General features: G+C 39.1%; 1 protein-coding gene across 4 annotated transcripts in view; it reads right to left on the bottom strand.

Annotated features, from left to right (window-relative positions):
- The window catches only part of POLA1 (DNA polymerase alpha 1, catalytic subunit), a 313,249-nt gene extending 296,811 nt beyond the window's left edge, over positions 1-16,438 (bottom strand). For 3 of the 4 annotated variants that reach the window (XM_053580579.1, XM_053580582.1, XM_053580581.1), the window contains exons 1-4: positions 16,351-16,428; positions 11,023-11,147; positions 8,048-8,144; positions 6,687-6,767 (exon numbers count right to left, since the gene is read on the bottom strand). In XM_053580579.1, coding sequence (XP_053436554.1) covers positions 6,687-6,767; positions 8,048-8,144; positions 11,023-11,147; positions 16,351-16,393 — 346 coding nt within the window. In that variant the 5' untranslated portion in view covers positions 16,394-16,428. Of the gene's footprint in view, positions 1-6,686; positions 6,768-8,047; positions 8,145-11,022; positions 11,148-16,350 lie in introns of all 4 variants that reach the window. The other variant, XM_053580580.1, reaches the window with a different exon arrangement.
- Positions 16,439-22,264: the final 5,826 nt, after the last annotated feature.

Here is a 22,264-nt window from a genome sequence, read left to right as displayed (position 1 = left end):
CATGAGGTGGCTTTAATCTCATCATTGTAGGTTAGTAGGATTTAGACAAAAGGATAAAAAGAAAGATTAAAAATACAAGTAAACATCTGAAGTAGAATTATTCCACAATTTAGTATTTCTGGTTTATTTTATTGCATTTTCCAACAAGTTTTTCTTCATTGGGACTTGGCTGATATTGTTCTCTATCTCTGTTTGAAAACAACATACCAGGGATTAGATCCACACCATAAACAACTGACCTTTCACTTCTAGTCATAACTCTACAATTTATTCTAAGTCTTAAAGCAGACTGCAGAATTTCACTTTCCTTTCTAAGATCTTGTACCCTAACTGGGCTTCTAAGTGAGGGACATTGAAACAGTGGGCAATGGGTGGCTCCTGTGGCTCAAAGGAGTAGGGCACTGGCCCCATATGCCAGAGGTGGCAGGTTCAAATCCAGCCCCGGCCAAAACTGCAAAAAAAAAAAAAAGAAAAAGAAAGAAACAGTGGGCATTTGTGAGTGAATGATGGCGGCAAAGCATGAAATATTAAGTTTCTAAGGCTAACTCTCTTCCACAATGTCAAATCATTTTCTCAACCAATGTATTACTGGAAAGAGATAATATGATGAGTACGGAAACAAACGACTCCTTTTTTCAACAACTACTGCATACCTTCTTTGTGCCTGTTACTGTGATCAGGAGGACCAGAACAGAGGTCCTTTCTTTGACAAGCTCACTATCCAGCCCAAACTCCTATTTACACCTGACAAAACTAAAATCCAGATAGGTAATGACATTAGTTCAAGATGACACTGACAATTAATGAAGCCGTAACTCTAACACAGGCCTCCTCAGTTCAAGGATATGAAAGCAGCAAGTGGGCTCATTCACTTCCTTCAGGGACTCACATAAACTAGGAATGGGTAGTACACACTAGTAACATTAGACACACTGTTACTGAACAGTATCAGTTGTATAGTTTCCACTTCACACAGGCTAGCAGAAACCAGAAAGACTGTCCATGTAATCTCACCTGATAAATGAATGAAATAAGTAATGTCCTATGTGGGAAAAAATGCACATATGCTTATTTTTATAACAGGAAACACAGGAAGGATAAACCAGAAACTAATATAAAAATGGTTACCTATGGACATGAATAGAAATGATGTAGAAAGCATAGGGATGACAGCAATATTTATCTGAGTAAATCTCTTTATATCATTTTAATTTTTAAATCATATAAATGTTTTACAATATTCAAAAGACAAAATTAACACATAAGGATATTTTAAAAACTGAATTTTGAATACAAATAAAAACTAACGAATCTGGGCAGTAAACTGATCCCACACACAAAAAAATTACTTTATGTAACTTCTGAACCCTTAGTTAGAAATGTGTATATGCCAAGAACACATAAACTTGTAAAGAAATATAAGCTTTACTTAGAAAGGCTGTTCATAGAGATATTGCTAGTTCTAAAATTATTTTGTGCATATTTTAAAAACAAGCTTTTTGTTGAGGGTGAAGACAGATACAAATATAGAATTGGGAAGATGAAAAAGCAACCGGTTCAAATAGAAAAAAGACAAAAGGAATCAGTAATGTTGAATTTGAACCAACTGAATGTCTGAATTTATGATATTGTATAATCTCCTTATTCTGCTCACTGAAAGGCTAGAAGCCATCACACCCTAGTAGCAGTGAACATATCCACCCCCCAGACCTGAATACCATTCCCTACTAAAGGAACCAGGATTCTCCAGACCATGGACTCCAGGTCTCCGAAAGGAAGCTGAACAAGCTAAACCGGGAACATTATATCTCTTTGGCCTGGAAAGCAAAGACATGCTCAAAGCCTGGTAAGACTATGCCAAAAGGACACTGGGGTCAGCTCCAAAGGGGCTCCCTCTGGCCAAATCTGGGATAATTCGAACATCAAAAGAAAAAATGAGTGTTCCCTTCTCTCCACACCAACGCCAGCATCTCAGCTTTGGGACTTTGTGATGTGGGCTACTCTCACTGGAGTTAGGTGGTATCTCAAGAAGGTTTTGATTTGCATTTCTCTGATAATTAGAAACAAGCATTTTTTCATGTTTTTTTTTTTGTTTGTTTGTTTCTGTTTTGGCCATTTGTCTGTCTTCTCATGGGGAGGTTCTATTCATGTCTCTTGCCCAATGATAAATGGGACTGTTTGCTCTTTCTTGCTAATTAGTTTGAGTTCTCTGTAGATTTGGGTTATAAGCCCTTTGTAAGATTTGTAACATGTAAATATCTTCTCCCAGGTCAGGTGCACAGGTTCACACCTAGCACTCTGGGAGACTAAGGCAGGTGGATTGCTTGAGTTCAGGGATTTGAGACAAGCCTGAGCAACAAGACCCTGTATCTACTAAAAGTAGGAAAATCAGCCAGACCTCAAGGTGCACATCTGTAGTCCCATGTACTTGGGAGGCTGAGCAAGAGACCACTTGAGCCCAAGAGTTTGAGATTGCTGTGAGCTATGATGCCACAGCACTCTATCCAGGGGACAGAGAATTACTATCTCCAAAAAAAAGTCTCCCGTTCTGGAGGTTGTCTATTTGTTTTAATTGTTGTGGCCTTAGTTATACAGGAGCTTTTTAGCTTGATCAGGTGGTCCCATTTTAGGTGTTGCCACAATTGTCAATGGGGTCTTCTTCATAAAATCTTTCTCCAGGCTGATATCGTCAAGAGTTTTTCCCGCACTTTCTTCCAGAATTTTTATCATTTTGTGTCTTAGATTTAAATCTTTTATCCAACATAGGTCAATTTTTGTAAGTGGTGAGAAGTGTAGGTCCAGTTTCAGTCTTTTGCATGTGGCTAACCAGTTCTCCCAGCACCATTTATTAAACAGATTCTTTTCCCCAGTGTATGCTTTTATTTGGTTTAATGAAAATCAGATGGCAGTATGAGGCTGATTTCATCTCTGGGTTTTCTATTCTGTTCCATAAATCTATGTCTCTATTTTTATGCCAATACCATGCTGTTTTGATCACTATAGACTTATAACATAACCTGAAGTCTGATAAAGTGATGCCTCCAAATTTGTTTTTATTTCTAAGAAGTCCATTGGCTCTTCAGGATTTTTTCTGGTTCCATATGAAACAAACAACTATTTTTCCAAGCTGGCGTGGGTGTGGAGAGAAGGGAACACTTATACACTGTTGGTGAGACTGCAAATTAATAGTCTTTTTGAAAAGAAGCATGGAGGATCCTCAAAGAACTCAAAATAGACCTTCCATTTGATCCTGCAATCCCATTACTAGGTATCTACCCAGGAGAAAAAAAAATCATTTTACCATAAGGACATTGGCACTAGAATGTTTATCTCAGCTCAATTCACAATCGCCAAGATGTGGAAATAACCCAAGTGCCCATCAATTCACAAATGGATAAATAAACTATGGTATATGTATACCATGGAATGCTATTCAGCCATAAAGAAAGATGGATTTTGCATCTTTTGTATTTACCTTAATAGATTTGGACAACATCTTCCTAAGTAAAGTACAAGAATGGAAAAGGAAGCATCTAATGTACTCAGTATTTTTTTTTTTTTTTTTGTAGAGACAGAGTCTCACTTTATGGCCCTCGGTAGAGTGCCATGACTTCACACAGCTCACAGCAACCTCCAACTCCTGGGCTTAAGCGATTCTCTTGCCTCAGCCTCCCGAGTAGCTGGGACTACAGGCACCCGCCACAACGCCCGGCTATTTTTTGGTTGCAGTTTGGCCGGGGCCGGGTTTGAACCCGCCACCCTTGGCATATGGGGCCGGCGCCCTACCGACTGAGCCACAGGCGCCGCCCTTATTTTTTTTTTTTTTTGAGACAGAGTCTCACTTTGTCGCCCTCAGTAGAGTGTCGTGACATCATAGCTCACAGCAACCTCAAACTCTTGGGCTCAAGTGACTCTCTTGCCTCAGACTCCCGAGTAGCTGGGACTATAGGCGACCACCACTGTGCCCAGCTGTTTTTAGAGACAGGGGTCTCCCTCTTGGCTCAGGCTGGTCTTGAACCTGTGAGCTCAGGCAATCCACCCATCTCAGCCTGCCAAAGTGCTAGGATTACAGGCGTGAGCCACTATGCCAAGCCCAATGTACTCAGTATTAATATAAAACCAATAGATGAACAACTATATGCCCACAGGAGAGAAAAACACAACTACATTTCCAAGTTGGGGAAGGAGGTAAGGAGGAAGGGATTGGTGTACACTCACCTAACCAGCACAATGTAAGGGTATATGGCACACTTCCTGGGTGAAGGACTCAACTACAACTTGGACTTTATCTAACAAATGAAAACAATGTAACCTAATCACCTGTGACCTTGTATTAATTGGAAATAAAAAAATGATCATGTAAAACTGAATTATAACAGGAAATCTTTTAGAAATCCATGAGTCTAAAATGACAATTCTAAAAAAGGTGAGAAAGGGGCAGCACCTGTGGCTCAAAGGAGTAGGATGCCAGCCCCATATGCCAGAGGTGGCGGGTTGAAAGCCAGCCCTGGCCAGAAAATGCAAAAAAAAAAAAAAAAAGTGAGAAAGGATCATCAATAGATACTGAAAGCACTAGGTGAAAATTCATGAGGAAATGGGACATATATATGTTTTCTCAAATTATCAACCCATATTTACATTAATTACAAAAGGGGAAAGGTAGCTTTTCAAGAAAGAAATCTGACAAACATCACCTTAACTAAGAAATAAAACTCAGTACCAACAATAATGGCACATCAGGGACTACATGCCCCTGATATGATCAATGGTAAGGACATAACTTTATCTATATTATACATATTGGCATAAATACAAATTTATTATTGCCAAAATAGTTAACCCTAATGCAAGCACAAAGAAGCAATCAGGCAAATCCCAGATTGTGCAACATTCAACAAAACCACCATCCTGGTCTTTTTTTTTTTTTTTTTTCCTTTTGAATGGCGCAGTGTGGCAACTTCAAACTCTTGGGCTCAAGTGATCCTCTTGCCTCTGCATCCCAAGTATTTGGGACTACAGGCATGAGCCAGCTAGGTTTTCTGTTTTCAGTAGAGAACAGGGTCTCACTTTAGCTCTGGTCTCAAACTCCTAAGCTCAGGCAATTCACCCATCTCAGCCTCCCGGAATGCTAAAATTACAAGCATGAGCCACCACCTAGTCTCTTTAAAAGAGTTAATGTCATGAGAGACAAAAAGAGGAGTTACAGTTCTACACGAAAAAGACATGAAAACTAAAGTGGATTCTGCATTTTAAAAAATATTTATAAAAGACATTATTGGGGGGCTTGGCGCCCGTAGCTCAGTGGTTAGGGCGCTGGCCAAATACACGGGGGCTGGCAGGTTTGAACCCAGCCTGGGCCTGCTAAACAAGGATGACAACAACAAAAAAATATCCAGGTGTTGTGGCAGGCACCTGTAGTCCCAGCTACTTGGGAGGCTGAAGCAAGAGAATCACTTAAGCCCAAGTTTAAGGTTGCTGTGAGCTATAATGCTATGGCACTCTACTGAGGGCAACATAGTGAAAAATCTATCTTTAAAAAAAAAAAGACATTATTGGGCAAAACTTGGGAAAATTTTAATATAGACAATATATTAGACAATCATGATAATGGTATTGTGGTAAAATAGATAAGTGTTATTCTTAAGAGGTCACTGCTGAAATTCACAAAGTTCAGCAGGAAAAAAATAGTCTTTATGTACAGGGTTGGGAAAAGGGAGAAAGAAGACAAATGCCACAAAATGTTAGTCTGCAAATGAGGGTCCAGTTTGTACAAGGCACAATAGTACAGATTTTAGGCTTTTTGTCCACGTAAGTCCCTTCTTTGCATTTTTCTTTCTTCTTTTTTAAGCACTCTTTACAAATGTAAAGATCATTCTTAGCTTGGAAACTATTATAAAAACAGGGACGATTTCCTTTTGAGGTAACAAATATGTTCTAATATTGACTGTGGTGATAGCTGTACAACTCTGTGACTATATTAAAAGCCGTTGAATTTTATACACTTTAAATGAGTGAATAGTATGGTACGTGAATTATATCTCAATAAAACTAAACCGCTGTGAGTGGGCCATAGTTATCTGACCCCAAATCTACCACTTGGTGGTAGATAACTAATAATTAACAAACTTAACAAAAAACCCAAATATTGGAGAGAATTTCCCATTCTTATTTTATAGGAACTAAATCAAGCTCATTCACTCAAAAAAAATTTACCAAAGATTATGTAGATGAGAAAATTTGACACATTCATCCATATCATTTTAACTTTCAATTAAACAAAGCAAGTTGATTAGTTCTAAACCTTGTTATACTATACAAATATCAAATATCTAAAATTAAAACTACATCATTTCACTAGGAATTGAAAGATGCAACTTAACTGTTGCAGATTTCGAAATGAGCAAGTCTAAAAGGACAACAGGACTGAAAATTTCAAACAAAGTAAAACCAAACTCTTTGGTTAATATAGACATAAAACTTTTTATTTCCTAGTGGCATTTTTGCTTTTTATGTTAAATTTCTACATAACTATGCTTCTCTCAATATTAGAATATAGTCTATTACCTTTGATCAATGGTGGTAGGTCTTTCCCTCAAAGGGAAACTATCTCAGAGTACCAAGTTATCTCAAATTTTAGATAATTATTTAAATTTCAAAATGACACTCATAAAACAAAATATAGGTACCTTTCTCATTGACATCAAGGGCATCATCTTCAAGATCATCATCAAAAATCTCCCGGCCATCTTCTACATAACCAATACCATCTGCAGTAACAAAATTTAACATTGGGATCAAGTTTTCCATTATAAAAACAGCCAATAATATTTTAGCCATGACAAACAAACCCTTTTATACCCACTCAGATGTTCTCCTGGCCTGTGCCATTTTTAAATACAACAGAATCCTGTTCAAAGAGATATCAGACAATGCACAGCATTCACAAAGCAGGTGTGGAGTCAAAATCGAAGGATATCTACTATACGTAGGTAGATGAGCTAGGGAAATGATTTGGCCCACAGCATCAAAGTTTACCACAATACAATGCTTCATACAAGTTTTACTCTACCAAAAAATAAAAAGTAAAGGAGTCAAGATTACCACAATCTCAGAAAGGCACCCCAGACTACAAGGGAAACCTGGCAATATAGCCAAATCAAATTACAGAGGTAGAAACATAAAGAGTCACAGGCACAGTCCACATCTCCTCCCTGTCAGTATTCACATGCTTAAATGTCAAACGCTACCAGCAGGAAACCCGTGGGCTTTCTACAAAGGCTATCAGAACATCAGGTAGAGCAAGCCTTTGCACAGTGCTTTCCACCTATCAAGTTACTTTTCATACCTAGAACCGTGTGTATTCCTCACAGCAACTCTTGCTTTTTTGTTTTTTTGTTTTGTTTTGTTTTTGTAGAGACAGAGTTTCACTTTATCGCCCTCAGTAGAGTGCCATTGCTCACAGCAACCTCCAACTCCTGGGCTTAGGTGATTCTCTTGCGTCAGCCTCCAGAGTAGCTAGGACTATGGGCGCCCGCCACAACGCCCGGCTATTTTTTTATTATAGTTCGGCTGGGGCTGGAGTTTAAACCCGCCACCCTTGGTATATGGGGCTGGCGCCGCCCACCTCACAGTAACTCTTATCCCCACATTACAGATGAAGAATTTAAGACTCAAAGAGATTCAGTGACTTGTTCAAGGTCACACAGTTGGAAAGTGAGCAAGATGAATCTTGAACCTGCATTCCTTAATTCCAAGTGCTGTGTGTTGGCCCCACAGACACATGGCTCCTCCAAATTCCTAAAAGCTATATCCTGAAGGATTTATACTATACCCTGAGGTATATGTGTACATTCTTCAAAATATTCCCAAATAAACTTCCTATTATTCTGCTTCCTCATCTTCAAATAATTAAGGAAAATCCAAACCAAAGGTAAGACCCTAACTGCATCTTTCATCTATCTGCCTAGGCAAAGCAGCAATTCTTCTGCATGAGAATCCATGAGAAGCAATTAACACAGGATCTGGCAGGCAATTTACCCCCGCATACCATCATCTACAATCCAGTCATCATCTTGGCGTGCCTGAACAAGCTTTGAATACTGTTCTTCATCAACTTCTTCATAAACACTTGCAAAGTCCTCAACCTGCCATTATACAAGTTTGAGAAAAAGCATTAAACGGAGTGAAAGTGTTAAACAATTCTGATGAAAAAATTGTCAAATTGAAACTGGAATGGCAGCCTGAAGGAGTAGCTGCAACCAAATCATGAGTTCTGACATTCAATACCACTACAGGGTTTTCCTTAAATAGACATCAATTAACTTAGTATTCTTTTTAGGTGGGTGTTAACATAAGATATTAAATGATTCCATTAGCATAATACACTTGTCACACCATCAATTACTCATCTACTTCATAAAAAAACAAACTGAATTATAGCCAATTCTTCATTAGCTGCTTTGGGGATTATTCACTTGTAATTTCTAGACTGGTTTCTCCTATACTTAGCAAACCTGTAAGGCATGCCATCTCCCTCTCCACTAGCTGACGTATGCTCTGTGAACAGATGATGATTTTAATAACTATTCAACCAACCAAATATAATTCAAAAGGAAAATTTCCCTCATCCATCCTCCTCCAAAAATTAACAAAACAAACATACTTTATATTCTACAGACAAACTAGAAATGGTTTTTGAATGATCCCTTTTTGCATTACCACTGATCCCCCACCATTCTCAGGTCTTGAAACTGCACAGAGACTTAAATGCTGAGCTATTTGAAAAGCAAGTCGAGAGAGTGGCAGGTTCTCCAATCACATCAGAGGGCCAGAGCACCATGAGCTATTGGCATGAACAAAGCAGATCACCTCTCCATAGTTAAAGAAACAAACAAAACAGATGTACACTACTGCTGAAGGTGTCCATGGTGACAGGCCACTGACTTCCCAGATGGGAATCTGGTGGAATGGTTAGTAAGATCTCACTGATAGTTCATTAAAAAGTTCCCCTTCTCTCAAGAGTTCTTCCTTTTCCAGATGTAATGGGAAAATGACTAATTAATTTTAAACATAGGAAAAAACTTGGACACAGAGCTTTGACAGTCTGATGGCCAGAGCTGACTGGATTTCTGCCACATCTACAAGGCTTATAATAAGATTAGGCTTAGTTTCACCTCCTTTTTAACCTATTCTAAAGGGATCACTATCAAATAATAATTTGGCCTTTGACCATCTGATAACAAAAATTATCTTCCCTACCAAATTAAGTTTTTAACAATCCAGATGCAAACTAGTCCAATTAACTAATCAATTTTCTTTTTTTCTGGTGGAAGAAAACTGGCACAATTATTTTGATTGGTTGAAAACATACTTTGTCTCTTATCTAAATAATTCACTTATATACTATCAAGAAGACACCAGAGGCTCGGCGCCCAGAGCTCAGTGGTTAGGGCACCAGCCACATACACTGGGGCTGGCGGGTTGGAACTAGGCCCAGGCCTGCTAAACAATAACAACTACAAAAAAAAAAAATAGACAGGCATATGGGGGTGCCTGTAGTCCCAGCTACTTGGGAGGCTGAGGCAAGATAATCCCTTAATCCCAAGAGTTTGAGGTTGCTGTAAGCTGTGACACCACAGCACTCTACTGAGGGTGACACAGTAAGACTGTCTCAAAAAAAAAAAAAGACACCAGAAAACTATTTTTAAAAATCATTTTGAATAAAAAGTCATTTTAACTCTATCTTTAAAAACAGCACTATTTAGCTGGCCGTTATGGCACACGCCTGTAGTCCCAGCTACTCGGGAGGCTGAGGCAAGAGAACAGCCTAAGCCCAAGAGCTGGAGGTTGCTGTGAGCTGTGACGCTACAGCACTCTACCAAGGGCGACAAAGTGAGAAAAAAAAAAAAAAAAGCATTGTTACTGCTGAGTATAAACTCTTAGAGCTATACAACTAACATCACAGGTTTAAAGGGAAATTAGCCACATTATGCCAACATCTGAAATGTCCTACAAAACTCCTTTATAGAAGCACCTACTTCAAAATGCTTTACTCCTGCTTTACTGTAATCCTTTTAGCAACCTTTTACGATCAGATTGTCTCACTTAACTTGAACAAATGGCACCAAATGGCAAGAACCTTCTTCTGTTTGCTTAGTTGCTCAATATCGTATAGATCATAGAACACACACATTCTAAAGCCACAATGCTTGGGTTCAAAATAGCATCTGCCTCTGTGACTTCACTAAACTTGCTGTGCCTCAGCTATTTCACCTACAAAATGTTAATCATAGCATCTTATTTCATTTGGTTATTGAAATAATTAAATTAATAAGCATACTACTAAAAGCACTTAGAATAATGTATTAGCTCAAAAAGTATATTAGTTATTATTATTTTCTAGTATTGATTAATCATTCTCTAGCCTTGAGGCAATTAAGATAGTCAAGGAACACTGACAGTGAAGCTAGACAATGTTTCAGAGGGTCGCCACTTGGTTTTTTTAACTGCAGGCCATAAACAGTGACTAGAGGAAAATGGCCAAAAGAGCATCATATTCAATCTTACAAGCAGGACATGGCAGAATTAAGGTCCAAATACCCACTGCCACTCCCCTTGCAAATGAAATTAGGAAAAACAATTCTCTTCCAGGAGCAGTACTTAACTAGACTGCTCAACACCTTAAGAGTAAAGTAAAAGTACCTTCAAGTTACCCACAACAAAGCCACAGGACTTAGCCAAGACACCACATGCTCATTCAATAAGGAGAAATATATAGCGATGTACTTTCATTTTGGAATTTTCAAATTATGTGTAAAGTGCCTTACAGGAACTTTAAGAGTTCACTACTCTCCATAATCTGTAAGTCTATCTCATGCCCATGTCTGTTCAACACTAAGAAATTGCTATTATAAGAGGCTTGGAATATATTAATATTTCTAATGGGGGGGCAAAGGTGACATGAGATTATCTAGAGGCTATGAATTAGCTTGAACCACAGGAGGAAAAAAATTGGTTACTTACTTCATACTTTAACTTCTCACCAGCTTTAGCCTTTTTCAGTCTTTCTAGTGCTTCTTGGCGTCCTTTCTTTGATTTTTTTTCTCGGCGGGCTCGAGAAGCTACAAAACTCCCTGAATCTGACACAGCTGAAAGAAAGCCAAATTTACAGAAAATGTTAGAGAATTATCAACCATCTTCCCTCAAAAACAAAAGAATGTTTGTCAATAGTAACACACGATTTTAATATTACACAAATGGATACTTGTAACAATGTATCCATTCACAAAGCCTATGACCAAAACATGCAGACATGTGTCTTGAAAAATCTTCCCTAATACAGACATACGAAAAAATGCTCATCATCCTTAATCATCAGAGAAATGCAAATCAAAAGTACTTTGAAATATCATCTAACTCCAGTAAGACTAGCCCACATCACAAAATCCCCAAACCAGAGATGTTGGCATGGACGTGGAGAAAAGGGAACACTTCTACACTGCTGGTAAGAATGCAAACTAGTATGTTCCTTTTGGGAAGATGGTTGGAGAACACTTAGACATCTAAAAATTAGACCTGCCATTCAATCCTACAATTCCTAGGTATATATCCAGAAGACCAAAAATCACATTATAACAAAGATATTTGTACCAGAATGTTTATTGCAGCTCAATTCATAATTGCTAAGCCGTGGAAGAAGCCCAAGCGCCCACTGACCCACAAATGAATTAATAAATTGTGGTATATGTACACCATGGAATATTATGCAGCCTTAAAGAAAGATGGAGACTTTACCTCTTTCATGTTTACATGGATGGAGCTGGAACATATTCTTCTTAGTAAAGTATCTCAAGAATGGAAGAAAAAGTATCCAGTGTACTCAGCCCTACTATGAAACAAATTTATAGCTTTCTTATGAAAGCTATAACCCAGTTATAGCCCAAGAAGGGGAAAGAGGAGAGGGAAGGGAGGGGAGGGGAGAGGAGAGGATGGGTGGAGGGAGGGTAATTGGTGGGACCACACCTATGGTGCATCTTACAAGGGTACATGTGAAATTCACTACGTGTAGAATATAAATGTCTAAACACAACAACTAAGAAAATGCCATGAAGGCTATGTTAACCAGTTTGATGAAAATATTTCAAATGGCATATAAAACCAGCACATTGTACCCCATGATTACATTAATATACACAGCTATGATTTAATTTTTAAAAAAATATTCCCTAAGATACAGTTAAAACTGAAGCCACTGTTACTGTTTCCTCCAACTGATATCCTGTGGAGACACTAGAGAAAGGAGATCAGCCATTAGCTAGTCCATAATCTTTTCATCAGAAATGACAAGCCATAAGTAATCCAGTGGGTTATAAAAGAAGAATTCATTTTATATTCTGTTAATCAAGACTTTAAGAAGCATCTGCTCTTTGCAATAAGTACTAGGCATTATGAGAGACACAAAGATCAAAAAGACATGGTCCCTGTACTCACAGAAGCTATGATCTAATTTGGGAGGTAAGTAGCAACTGGCTCTAAAACAGTATTTAGAAATAGATGATACATGCCCTAATAGAAGTTCAGATAAAGTACCTAGAATTTCAAAGGAGAAATAGATTAGGAAGTGGGGGAATTTAAAAAAGATGGTTGAGGAAATTATTGATTCTATCACAAATTTAAAGGCTTCAGTTGGTCATGACATTATAAAATGATAGTAAAAAAAAAACACAAAGATTAAATTGCGTTTTGTCAAGTTACTGAACTACCAGTGGACTCAGTGTTCATTCATCCAACTCCTGAATTATGCATGCTTTTGGTCATAAACTGACCACTCCACACACATACTGAAAAGAATTCATCCACAGAATTAAGACTTTCATATGCCAGATGATGAATAACCAAGGCAAGCACTACAGTGTTGCCGTCAGCCATGAGTGTAGGCTCAGCATGAGTGCCATCTATATCTGTGAAATGGAGTATTTTATTGTATCTGGTGCTAATTAACTTATTAAAAGGAGCAGGCAGAGAAAAGGAGAAGTACTAATAGGAGGCATCCTAAAACCTCCAACCCCACTGGAATGTTCTCAACAACATTACCTGTTTGACTAAGTGTTTGTCTTAAATAGAAGATACAATTCAAAGAACAGATACTAAATAATTGTTGAAAACTATATCTTAAAGGTGTAGCATAATTAGAGATCTTTTTTTTTCTAGCAGAAATGGAATCTCAGTCTATTGTTTGACTTTCACATTTGACTTTTAAATCCATTATCAGAAATGCAGGCACTTAATGACAACAGCCACAAAATCTTGGGTATCAGTCAAATGATTTCAAAAATCATGAGCAGGCCTACATGAAAAGGTTTCAGAGATTATTGAACATGACCACTGAAAGTGAAAAGTTGGCTTCAATGTATCTCCTTCAAGATTCCTTGACTCCTGACAAAATCCATACATCTTCAAATAGACTTACTCTACAGGTAACAATGTTCCACTACAGAGTTTCATGTATAATTACAAATAAGAGAGAGCTGCCTGTCCTCAAGGGGCTCCCAGTAATGTATAGCAAAAGTACCTGAGTCTACCATCATAACATAAACATGGAGCCATAGAAGAGGTAAAAACACAGTACTGAAGAAACACAGCAAAGAGAGCCATTAACTGTGCCTAGGAAATCAGGAGGTTAACTGTGAGCCATTAACTGTGCCTAGGAATCACAGAGGAGGTTTCCAATACAAGCCTAGAAAGAGGAGTTGAATTTCACCATCAGAGAACAAGGTAAAAGTAGCATAAGCAAGGAAGAGGCATTAGTCAAATTACAAAGGGATGAAAATGCAAAGTTTGTTGCGAGTGTACAGTGAGCAGGAGAACCAGATTAGGGAGAAGCACCACTTAAGCAGTGGACAACTATCTTGTAAGCTACCTAGCATCTGAAACTGTGAAATTCCCCCCTTATAGGTACTGATAAGGTGCAGAGCCTAAATTCTACTACAGAAGCTGAAAAGGTAGATGCTCTTTCCCAGATACTCTTGCAGCTAGAGCATGGGTACATAAAACAGACTACAAATTAGGAACACCTGCTCATACCTTAAACCAGAAGCTAGTGTCACAAGGAAAAGAGAGGGGCTTAAGGAACAACAGCTACAGGAGGATTGAGAACCTGGAAAAACAATGAAGCTATGTCCTAAGGTGCAAGCTGTAACATCAAGTATTTGGGCATGATTGGCAATCTCCTTACTGGCCCAGTTGTCTGAAACACTTTCAAACACTGTTCCTGGCTAAGTAGCCCCCAGACTGGCTTTCCAGTTCTCCTGGAATTTCTGTGAGAAACACAATATTCTTCTAATAAATTCCTTTTCTGTTTAAATCAGCTACAGTTGGTTCCTGCAGCTGACAACTCTAAGGCAGAACCTCAGGGCCCTCATCTGTGAAATAGAGATAATCACGTCTGCTTCAAAAAGCTGTTAAGGATTATATGAGGATACCAATTGTACCTTGCACTTAGCAATACAGGAGAAGTTCATTTAATGTCTGTGTGTGTATACAGATACAGGACAGTCAAACACATATGCGCATACCCCCACACACACCACATCTAGCAGTACTGCAGTCTAGCTTTAGAAAGTAAAAATAAATCAGGTTTCTCAGGGATGCCTCAATATAGGACTATATATAATTATACAGTTTAAATAGTTATAATTCAACTTCACGAAGATAGAAACTATGCCCAGCCAACCCACCATTGTAATGCCAGAGCCTGCCTGGCAGAATGCCTATTCCTAGTAGATACATAACAAATATTTGCTGAATGAACCAATGAATGAATCATTGTGTCCATTTTTTTGATCATTAAACTCCCCCTGATCTCTTTTCATAATACAAATAGCTAGTTATAGACTTTTGAACTTTTCTTTGTCATTTTTAAAATGTTCCACCTTCTAATACTCAAGGAAAAAAAAACCTAGATTTTCTTTTTTGGACTATGTCTCCAATGCTTCCTACAGTCAGGTTAGCAAAAAAGAATAAGCATTAAAAAAAAATCCAGTTACAAAGGCTTAAATATTTGGCTCAAAATTACCATGTACCTCCACCCTTCCCCAAAGCAGGAACACTAGCCTGCAACAGTCTTTCAGGTAACAATCTTTCAGTCTGCCCTAAAGGAAAAATTCCAGTCACAAGTCCCCAGCAACTAATCAACGGCGTGACTTAAGAAGGGTCTAAAGATTGCATAGTATCCTCCAGAGAGTGATTTTCTTGATGTTCACGGATGACGTACAGGTAAAGAAAGGGCTTAGTGGCAAATCACTGATAGAGGGATGCAAAGACTGTTCACATACTCACATCATACATCCCATTTGTAATCCAGGCTAGTTGTCTCTCCAAAATAAATTGTCTTAAAAAATGAAACGCTAGAACAAATTGAAATCTGTGATTCACAACTAGGGGAATGCAAAGGAAGCTGATTAGGAAGTAAGTTCTCATTAATGGTGATGTATTTGAGTGACAGGAGATGTGATGCTTGAGCTAACAAAGTGAAGCATCTGATTTTAAGTTAGAAGTTCACTAAAGTTAAGACACTTTAGTTGAACACTGTTCAAAAATCAGAAATCAGACAAAACCATTTGCATTTCTGTATTCTATTTTGGGAAATTACAGATTACTACTGACAAACTGAGTGGTATACAGGGCATCAGAAGTGCTGAACTGACGCACTTCTTTTTAGAAACTTCACCAGAAATGAATTGTGAACACTATTTCTATGCAGCACTTGAAGAACTTTGCAGAGAAGAATGTGAACGAAAAATTGTTAATGCATAAAATAGAAACCCATTACCTAAAAAGACAAAACTCATTTGGATCTTGTGACAGCACTCAGCTTTCTTTCCTGCTTAATTATAACGTATGACAATCTTTCTGGGAGTTCCTAATAAAGAGGGCACACACATCTGTTCTTTCCTAGCCCTCAAGCAAATACATGGGTTGGCAGCAGTAAAATACTTTCCGCCAAGACAGTGCCCAGCCGGCGCCAGTCTGGATGAAGTTATGCCCAGCACGTGGATGCAACTCACCAAAAGAAATAAAAAGAAAGGCAAGCGACAGCAAAGACCATCAGTAGCAGAGGTGAGACAACCTTCCAAACAAAAAATTCCGCAGTTCTGGTTTGCCAAGAGCAACCATCCTGCAAGGAAGCCCCGTCCGACTCGAAAAAGGGCCCCCACCCAAGACGACCAAGGTCTGCGCCCAAATAGACCCACAGGGCAAAATGAAGCAGAGACGCCCCCCGCCCCGAAACCCATCACCCGCAATCTCGCCACAGCCCCAAACGGGAGCCCCGCGCGCTCAGTCATCCCTCACCGCTCGCCCCCAGCTCGCAGTCATCGCCGTGCACCGGCGCCATGGCCCCAGAGTCTCCCGATTCCGCGCCAACCAGCCCGAAACTGGCGCGGGGGCTGAGACAGGCGCCAGCCCGAAAGCCAATCAGCTGCTTCAGAGGCTATGGACTTCCGGCCGTAAGGCCACTGACGTGCCGCGCCGCGCCGCGCCCCGCCCCCGGCCTTCCCGCGGGCTAGTGTTTGGCGCCCTGTGATGACCCCTTAGGAGAAAGCTAGAGCTGGGGCTGGAGGGGGTGGGCCGAATGAGAGCAGGAGAAAGAAGCGGTCGGGCACTGAAAAGGAACCTCCTGGAGACTGCGCAAGCGCAAGCTTGCTCTTGGGAAACGATTTGGGCGCGTGTGAGTAGGGGCTCTCTGGTTTCTGAGGGTTGAATTCCGTGAAAAGAGACGCGGTCGGGCGGAGGTGGGTGGGCGTGGTTGGACTGTATTTTTTCCCTAGAGTCTGGGAAAGCGACTGCCTCCTGCTGTGCGTTCTGAATTTTGCCTCATACTTTGCTTCTCAAGAGTGTAAAAATAGTCGCTGTGTGATTTTAAATATATACATGGTGGACATAACGTTCGTGTGCAATTTAAAATAGTCTAACATAGTAAATTGCACACGAACTTTATGTCCACCCTGTGTGTGTCTCACACACACATACATGCATAACACCACTTAAAGGTATATCCACCACCTTAACCAAGTGACCAAAAGTAGCATCACCAATAAGCGGCTCTCAGACCTCATATGCTTCCTGATGTAACGGACTTGAAAAATGAACAATGTCGCCTATGTGGTCTTCTTACAAAAAACGTCTAACTTGAATCTAACCCCGAAGAAACAATCAGATGTATTCAAAGTGTAGGACAATCTACAAAACATCTGGCCTGGACTCCTCCAAAACGTCAATGTTATGAAAAACAAAAAGGCATTAGATTTTTGTGTATGGTACAATGAATGTAATGTATGTATCTAATTGTATTTTTTTTCCACAGTTATAATATTTTTATTACGTTATGCCTACCACACATTGGTAATAGTTTTTCCTACATGTTTGGCTACATGTTTGTTGATCCTTTTTTCATGTGACAATTTTGTAGTATTTTCTCTAAAGAGGATATAAAGGTAATTCAGTCTGTCCTCTAACATGATTGGTCAATGTTTGCTTCTTAATTTCTGATTGTTTAGAAATTTTTCTTTCAGCTTCATACTCATTTAATATGTTAAGATATGATCCATATGTTGTGATATATAACACACAGCAATTCACACTTAGACATAAAGTGTCTATGTTTTAAACACTGTTTTAAAGTATCAGGACAGATTTACACCCACACTTCCTTTTTAAAATTGTTGGAACTTGTTTTTTGTTGTTTTTCTTTTTTTGAGACAGACTCTCACCATCTCGCCCTCAGTAGAGTGCCATAGTGTCACAGCTCACAGCAACCTCAAACTCTTGGGCTGAAGAGATTCTCTTGCCTCAGCCTCCCAAGTAGCTGGGACTACAGGAGCCCACCACAATGTCCGGCTATTTTTTGTTGCAGTTGTCATTGTTGTTTAGCAGGCCCAGGCCGGATTTGAACCTGCCAGCCTCAGTGTATATGACTGGTGCCATAACCACTGTGCTATGGGCGCCAAGCCAAATTGTTGGAACGTTTATGGTTTTATTATCATGCTTATTACTAACAGGAGAAAACCACTTTGGCTAGACATCAATAAGAACCAAATCCTTACCTTAACAGCTGATTATTTCCCACATGCCAGCTAATAACTCTGAAAATTTCAAATCTTTTTGTTCTTTCATTACTGCTATGAGTGTTTGTGTCCTCTCAAATTCATATATTGAAATCTAATCACCAATGTGCTAGTATTAGAAAGTAGAGCCTTTGGGAGGTGATTAGGTCATGAGGGAATAGTGCTCTTTTAAAAGAGGCCCCAGAGGGCTGCCTTGCCCCTTCTGCCATGTGAGGACACAGCAAGATGCCGCCATCTATGAATTAGAAAGAGGGCCCTCATCAGGCACCAAATCTGCCAGTGCCTTGATCTTGGACTTCCCAGCCTCCAGAACTATGAAAAATAAATTTCTGTTTATTAGCCACCCAGTGTATGGTGTTTTGTTATAGCAGCATGAACAGACTAAAACAATTACCCACATACTTTGGGGGTGAAGACCTGTAGGAAACTTTCATATCATGATATGATTTCTGGCCCTGCACATTCATGTCACAACTTCAAGCAGGTCAGCACAGGGAGCCAGGACTATTCCTGAAAGCTATTTATACCCCAGGAGGTCTAGCAATAATGTAGACCTAAGTATATACGAAAGTGCCTTCGACCACATAAATGGATGATACTAAGCCTAAGCTAATGCAACATCAATTCAATTTCCCCATTGTAGAATCTCAGAATGCCTATGCCCACTCTACCACCACCAGGCAAGAAAAAAAGTGTGTCAGAGAGACAGTTGGAGGCTCTCAAGAACTGATTATTAAATATTTGGGAATTTTGTAATATGCTAGTTAAACTGTTGGCAGCTTGAAGTCAGTTATTATGGGAATGTTACATGATGGAAACTTCCAAATGGTATAAATCAGAGCTTTTTTGAGAGAGAGAGAAAGATGTGATGGCTGAAGCTGTAGCAACCATCTGAAATCATGAGATAAATGAAAATGAAAGTCACACACTGAGATGGTGGAACAGAGTAAATGGAGCCTGAGTACCCAACATCCACAAAGCCACCACATCATCCATGAGCTGCCTACCTCCAGGACTTCTCCTATGTGAAACAGAAATAAACATCTATAATATTTAAAGCCACTGTTTCTTAGTTTCCTGTTATATTTGGCCAAATCTGACTCTATACTTTATACTTGTTTTACTTATGAAGAAATGGAAACTCAGTAAGGTAAGTAGCAGACTGGGGATTTAGCCTCTTACTTGTGTAACTCCAAAGCTGATACTTTTTTCCACTGTGCACCTGTCTCTGATAAGTGTCTATGTCATTTCAATGGCAGACCATATGAATAACTTTCATAGCATTTACTCATTCAACAAATGTTTATTGAATGGATTGAATGCCTACTAAATTTCTGACACTATTCAAGGACCCTTGCAATGATTTTCTACTCCTCAGGCAACTTTTCTTTTATAAACTAAATATTTTTTTTTCCTAGATGGGAAAAAAAAACAGCCAACTTGATTATCTTCTGGCATGACTACTAGGTATATTTCTCATCACAAAGCAATAAATTAGCATTCTGGTTTCAATATCAGTGTGAGTTTGTTAGCATGAATCTGGCTTCTAAGCCAGATCATCTGTGGATATATCGACAAAAATCAGCCCTGTGGCCATGCAAAGATTCAGAGCCAAACTAGGTAATGCTGCTAATATGCAGCTGTGGCGAAAGGATTATCTGCTGGATGTCCCACAAGGATTCCAAGTGGTAGGAGAAGATGTGCAACTCCCCAGGGCAGCTGGCAGTGCCCAGGTTCAAACCATTTCCTCATCCACCTAAGTTGCAAAAAAAGCCTTTCTGTTGACTTACTTGCCTATAAAAAGGCATAGTATCAGTGGGGCAGGGCCTTGCTCCTGGAGCACTACCCATAATGCATCCTTGCTACTTCTGGACAAAGCATACCTCTCTGGATGGCATCTGCTGTTCTGGTCCTGTGACACATCCTGTGCCCCTGAAGAGCCTATGCTGTGTGATTCTCATGGTATATGGTTGACACTCTGTCTCAAAGTGAAAGAAAGAATAAGAAACACGTAAGATTTCATTTTACCTTCAGTTACTCTCTGACATTCTTTGCTCTACAGATCCCAGCTTCTGACCTATATCATTTTCCTTCTGCCTGAAGAACTTCTTTAAACATTTCTTGCAGAGGAAGTCTGCTGTCAATGAATCCTCTCAATTTGTTGTGTTTAGCTGAGAAAGTCTTTATTCCTCCTCCTTTTTTTCTTTTTTTTTTTTTTTGTGCTTCAGCAGCTTTATCTTTTAAGACTATGCATATTATGAGAAGTTACTTTAAAGCAGCATTTTAAAAGAAAAAATATGAATGCATTATAAACAGCATTTAACTTCCTACAGAAGAATAATCACTTAAAATAGTAATTATCTAAAACTGAAAATAATTAGCTATCATTAAACAGGTTTGAGTCTTTTCATATTAAATACATGGACAGGATCTAAATAACATTAGATATAATGGAAAACTTGCATAGTTGGCATAACATTTTTGCTGTATTAATATTTCAAAATTCCACAAAAGATAAAACTCAAAATAACAAATTATAAACAATTATGCTTGAAAAACAAAGAAAGAATTATTATTTACCCATAATAAGGGAAATGAAAACAAATGTTAGCCTGTATTATTTTCACACAACATTCTTTATTCTTTGGGCTTAAAATCAGAGTAAATGAAGTCAAGAATTGCTTTAGGATTTCCAATTTTCTTCTTACTTTTATTTTAAGCAAGTAAAAAGAATCTGTTCTATACACACACACATACACACACATATATAATATTTCTTAAATTCTACAAGTTTTTCTCAGCTGCATCTTTCTTCTTCCCTTTGGAAGGATAATTGCACTGGATATAGACTTCTAGATTGGCATTTTTTTCTTTCAATACTTTAAAGATTTTACTTCATGCTCCTCTTGCTTGCATAGTTTCTGATATAAAGTCCACTATAATACTTATCCTTGTTCTCCTATACGTAAAGTTTTTTCTCCCCACCCCCCGCCCCCAGCTTCTTTCAAGATTTTTGATTTGTTCTTGATTTGCTGCAGTTAGAATATGATGTTTCTAGGTGTGTTTTTGGTTTTGGGTATTTATCCTGCTTGGTGTTCTCTGAGCTTCCTGGGCCTGTGGTTTTGTGTCTGTCATTAAATGATAGTTTATCTGGAGAGTTCATGGCCATTACTCCTTCAGATATTTCTTCTACCCTATTTTCTCTTTCTTCTACCATTGGTATTCCAAACACCCGTATACTATACATTTTGATATTGTCCCCTTGCTCTTTTTCAATCTATTTTCTCAAGATTGTGCCTCCTGTTGCCTATGATTGTTTTTAACTTAGGTGAGACAAGAAGATTGGAGAAGGCTGAAATTCCCTTCCTCCAAATAAAATAATGTTTCAGTATTGCCCTTTAACAAAGTTTTGCCCTTTGGCAAAGTTTTTCATTATTGAGAGTAGGCTTTTGTGACGGTGAAGATTATGGAATGGTTTCTCAATGGTTACTTACTGGTCCTCTTTCTCTGCCAGATTCTTTAGGGAATCTTTCTCAAATCCCCACTGTGAGAATCTGAGGGGGTTCCTGCAGGAAAAGCCCGCAAAATAATGCATCCCCCACCCCGTGATTGCGTCCCCCCAGGAGTGTCTTATCTCATGATAGTCCACACTCATCCTCCAGCAATTCATCAAAGTTTGGAGTTAAATATTCCTACCAGTTTAAGGCTCCAGCAGCTTCTGTTCCAGATGAGCAACTTTTGGCTGTGATTCTCTGTATGTGCCCATCTCTTCAAATTTGGGGATGGAAGTTTGCTCTCTTAACACAGTTCTCTGATGGGTCTAAGAAAAGTCATTGATTTTCAGTTTGTCCACCTTTGTCTTTATGTAAGAACAGTAGTCAGAACTTCCAAACTTTTTAAAGGTAGGAGCTGCAATCAGAAATCTCTTGGGGGCCAGGCACGGTGGCTCCCGCCTATAATCCTAGCACTCTCGGGGGCCAGGGTGGGTGGATTACTGGAGCTCAGGAGTTCAAGACCAGCCTGAGCAAGAGTGAACTAGTTGGGCATTGTGGCAGGCGCCTGTATTCCCAGCTACTCAGGAAGCTGATGTAAGGGGGTCCTCTCGAGCTCAAGACTTTTAGGTTGCTGTCAGCTATGATGAT

Source organism: Nycticebus coucang, chromosome X (genome assembly GCF_027406575.1).
Source record: "Nycticebus coucang isolate mNycCou1 chromosome X, mNycCou1.pri, whole genome shotgun sequence".
Taxonomy (NCBI): domain Eukaryota; kingdom Metazoa; phylum Chordata; class Mammalia; order Primates; family Lorisidae; genus Nycticebus; species Nycticebus coucang.
This window is presented reverse-complemented; position numbering and strand designations above follow the sequence as displayed.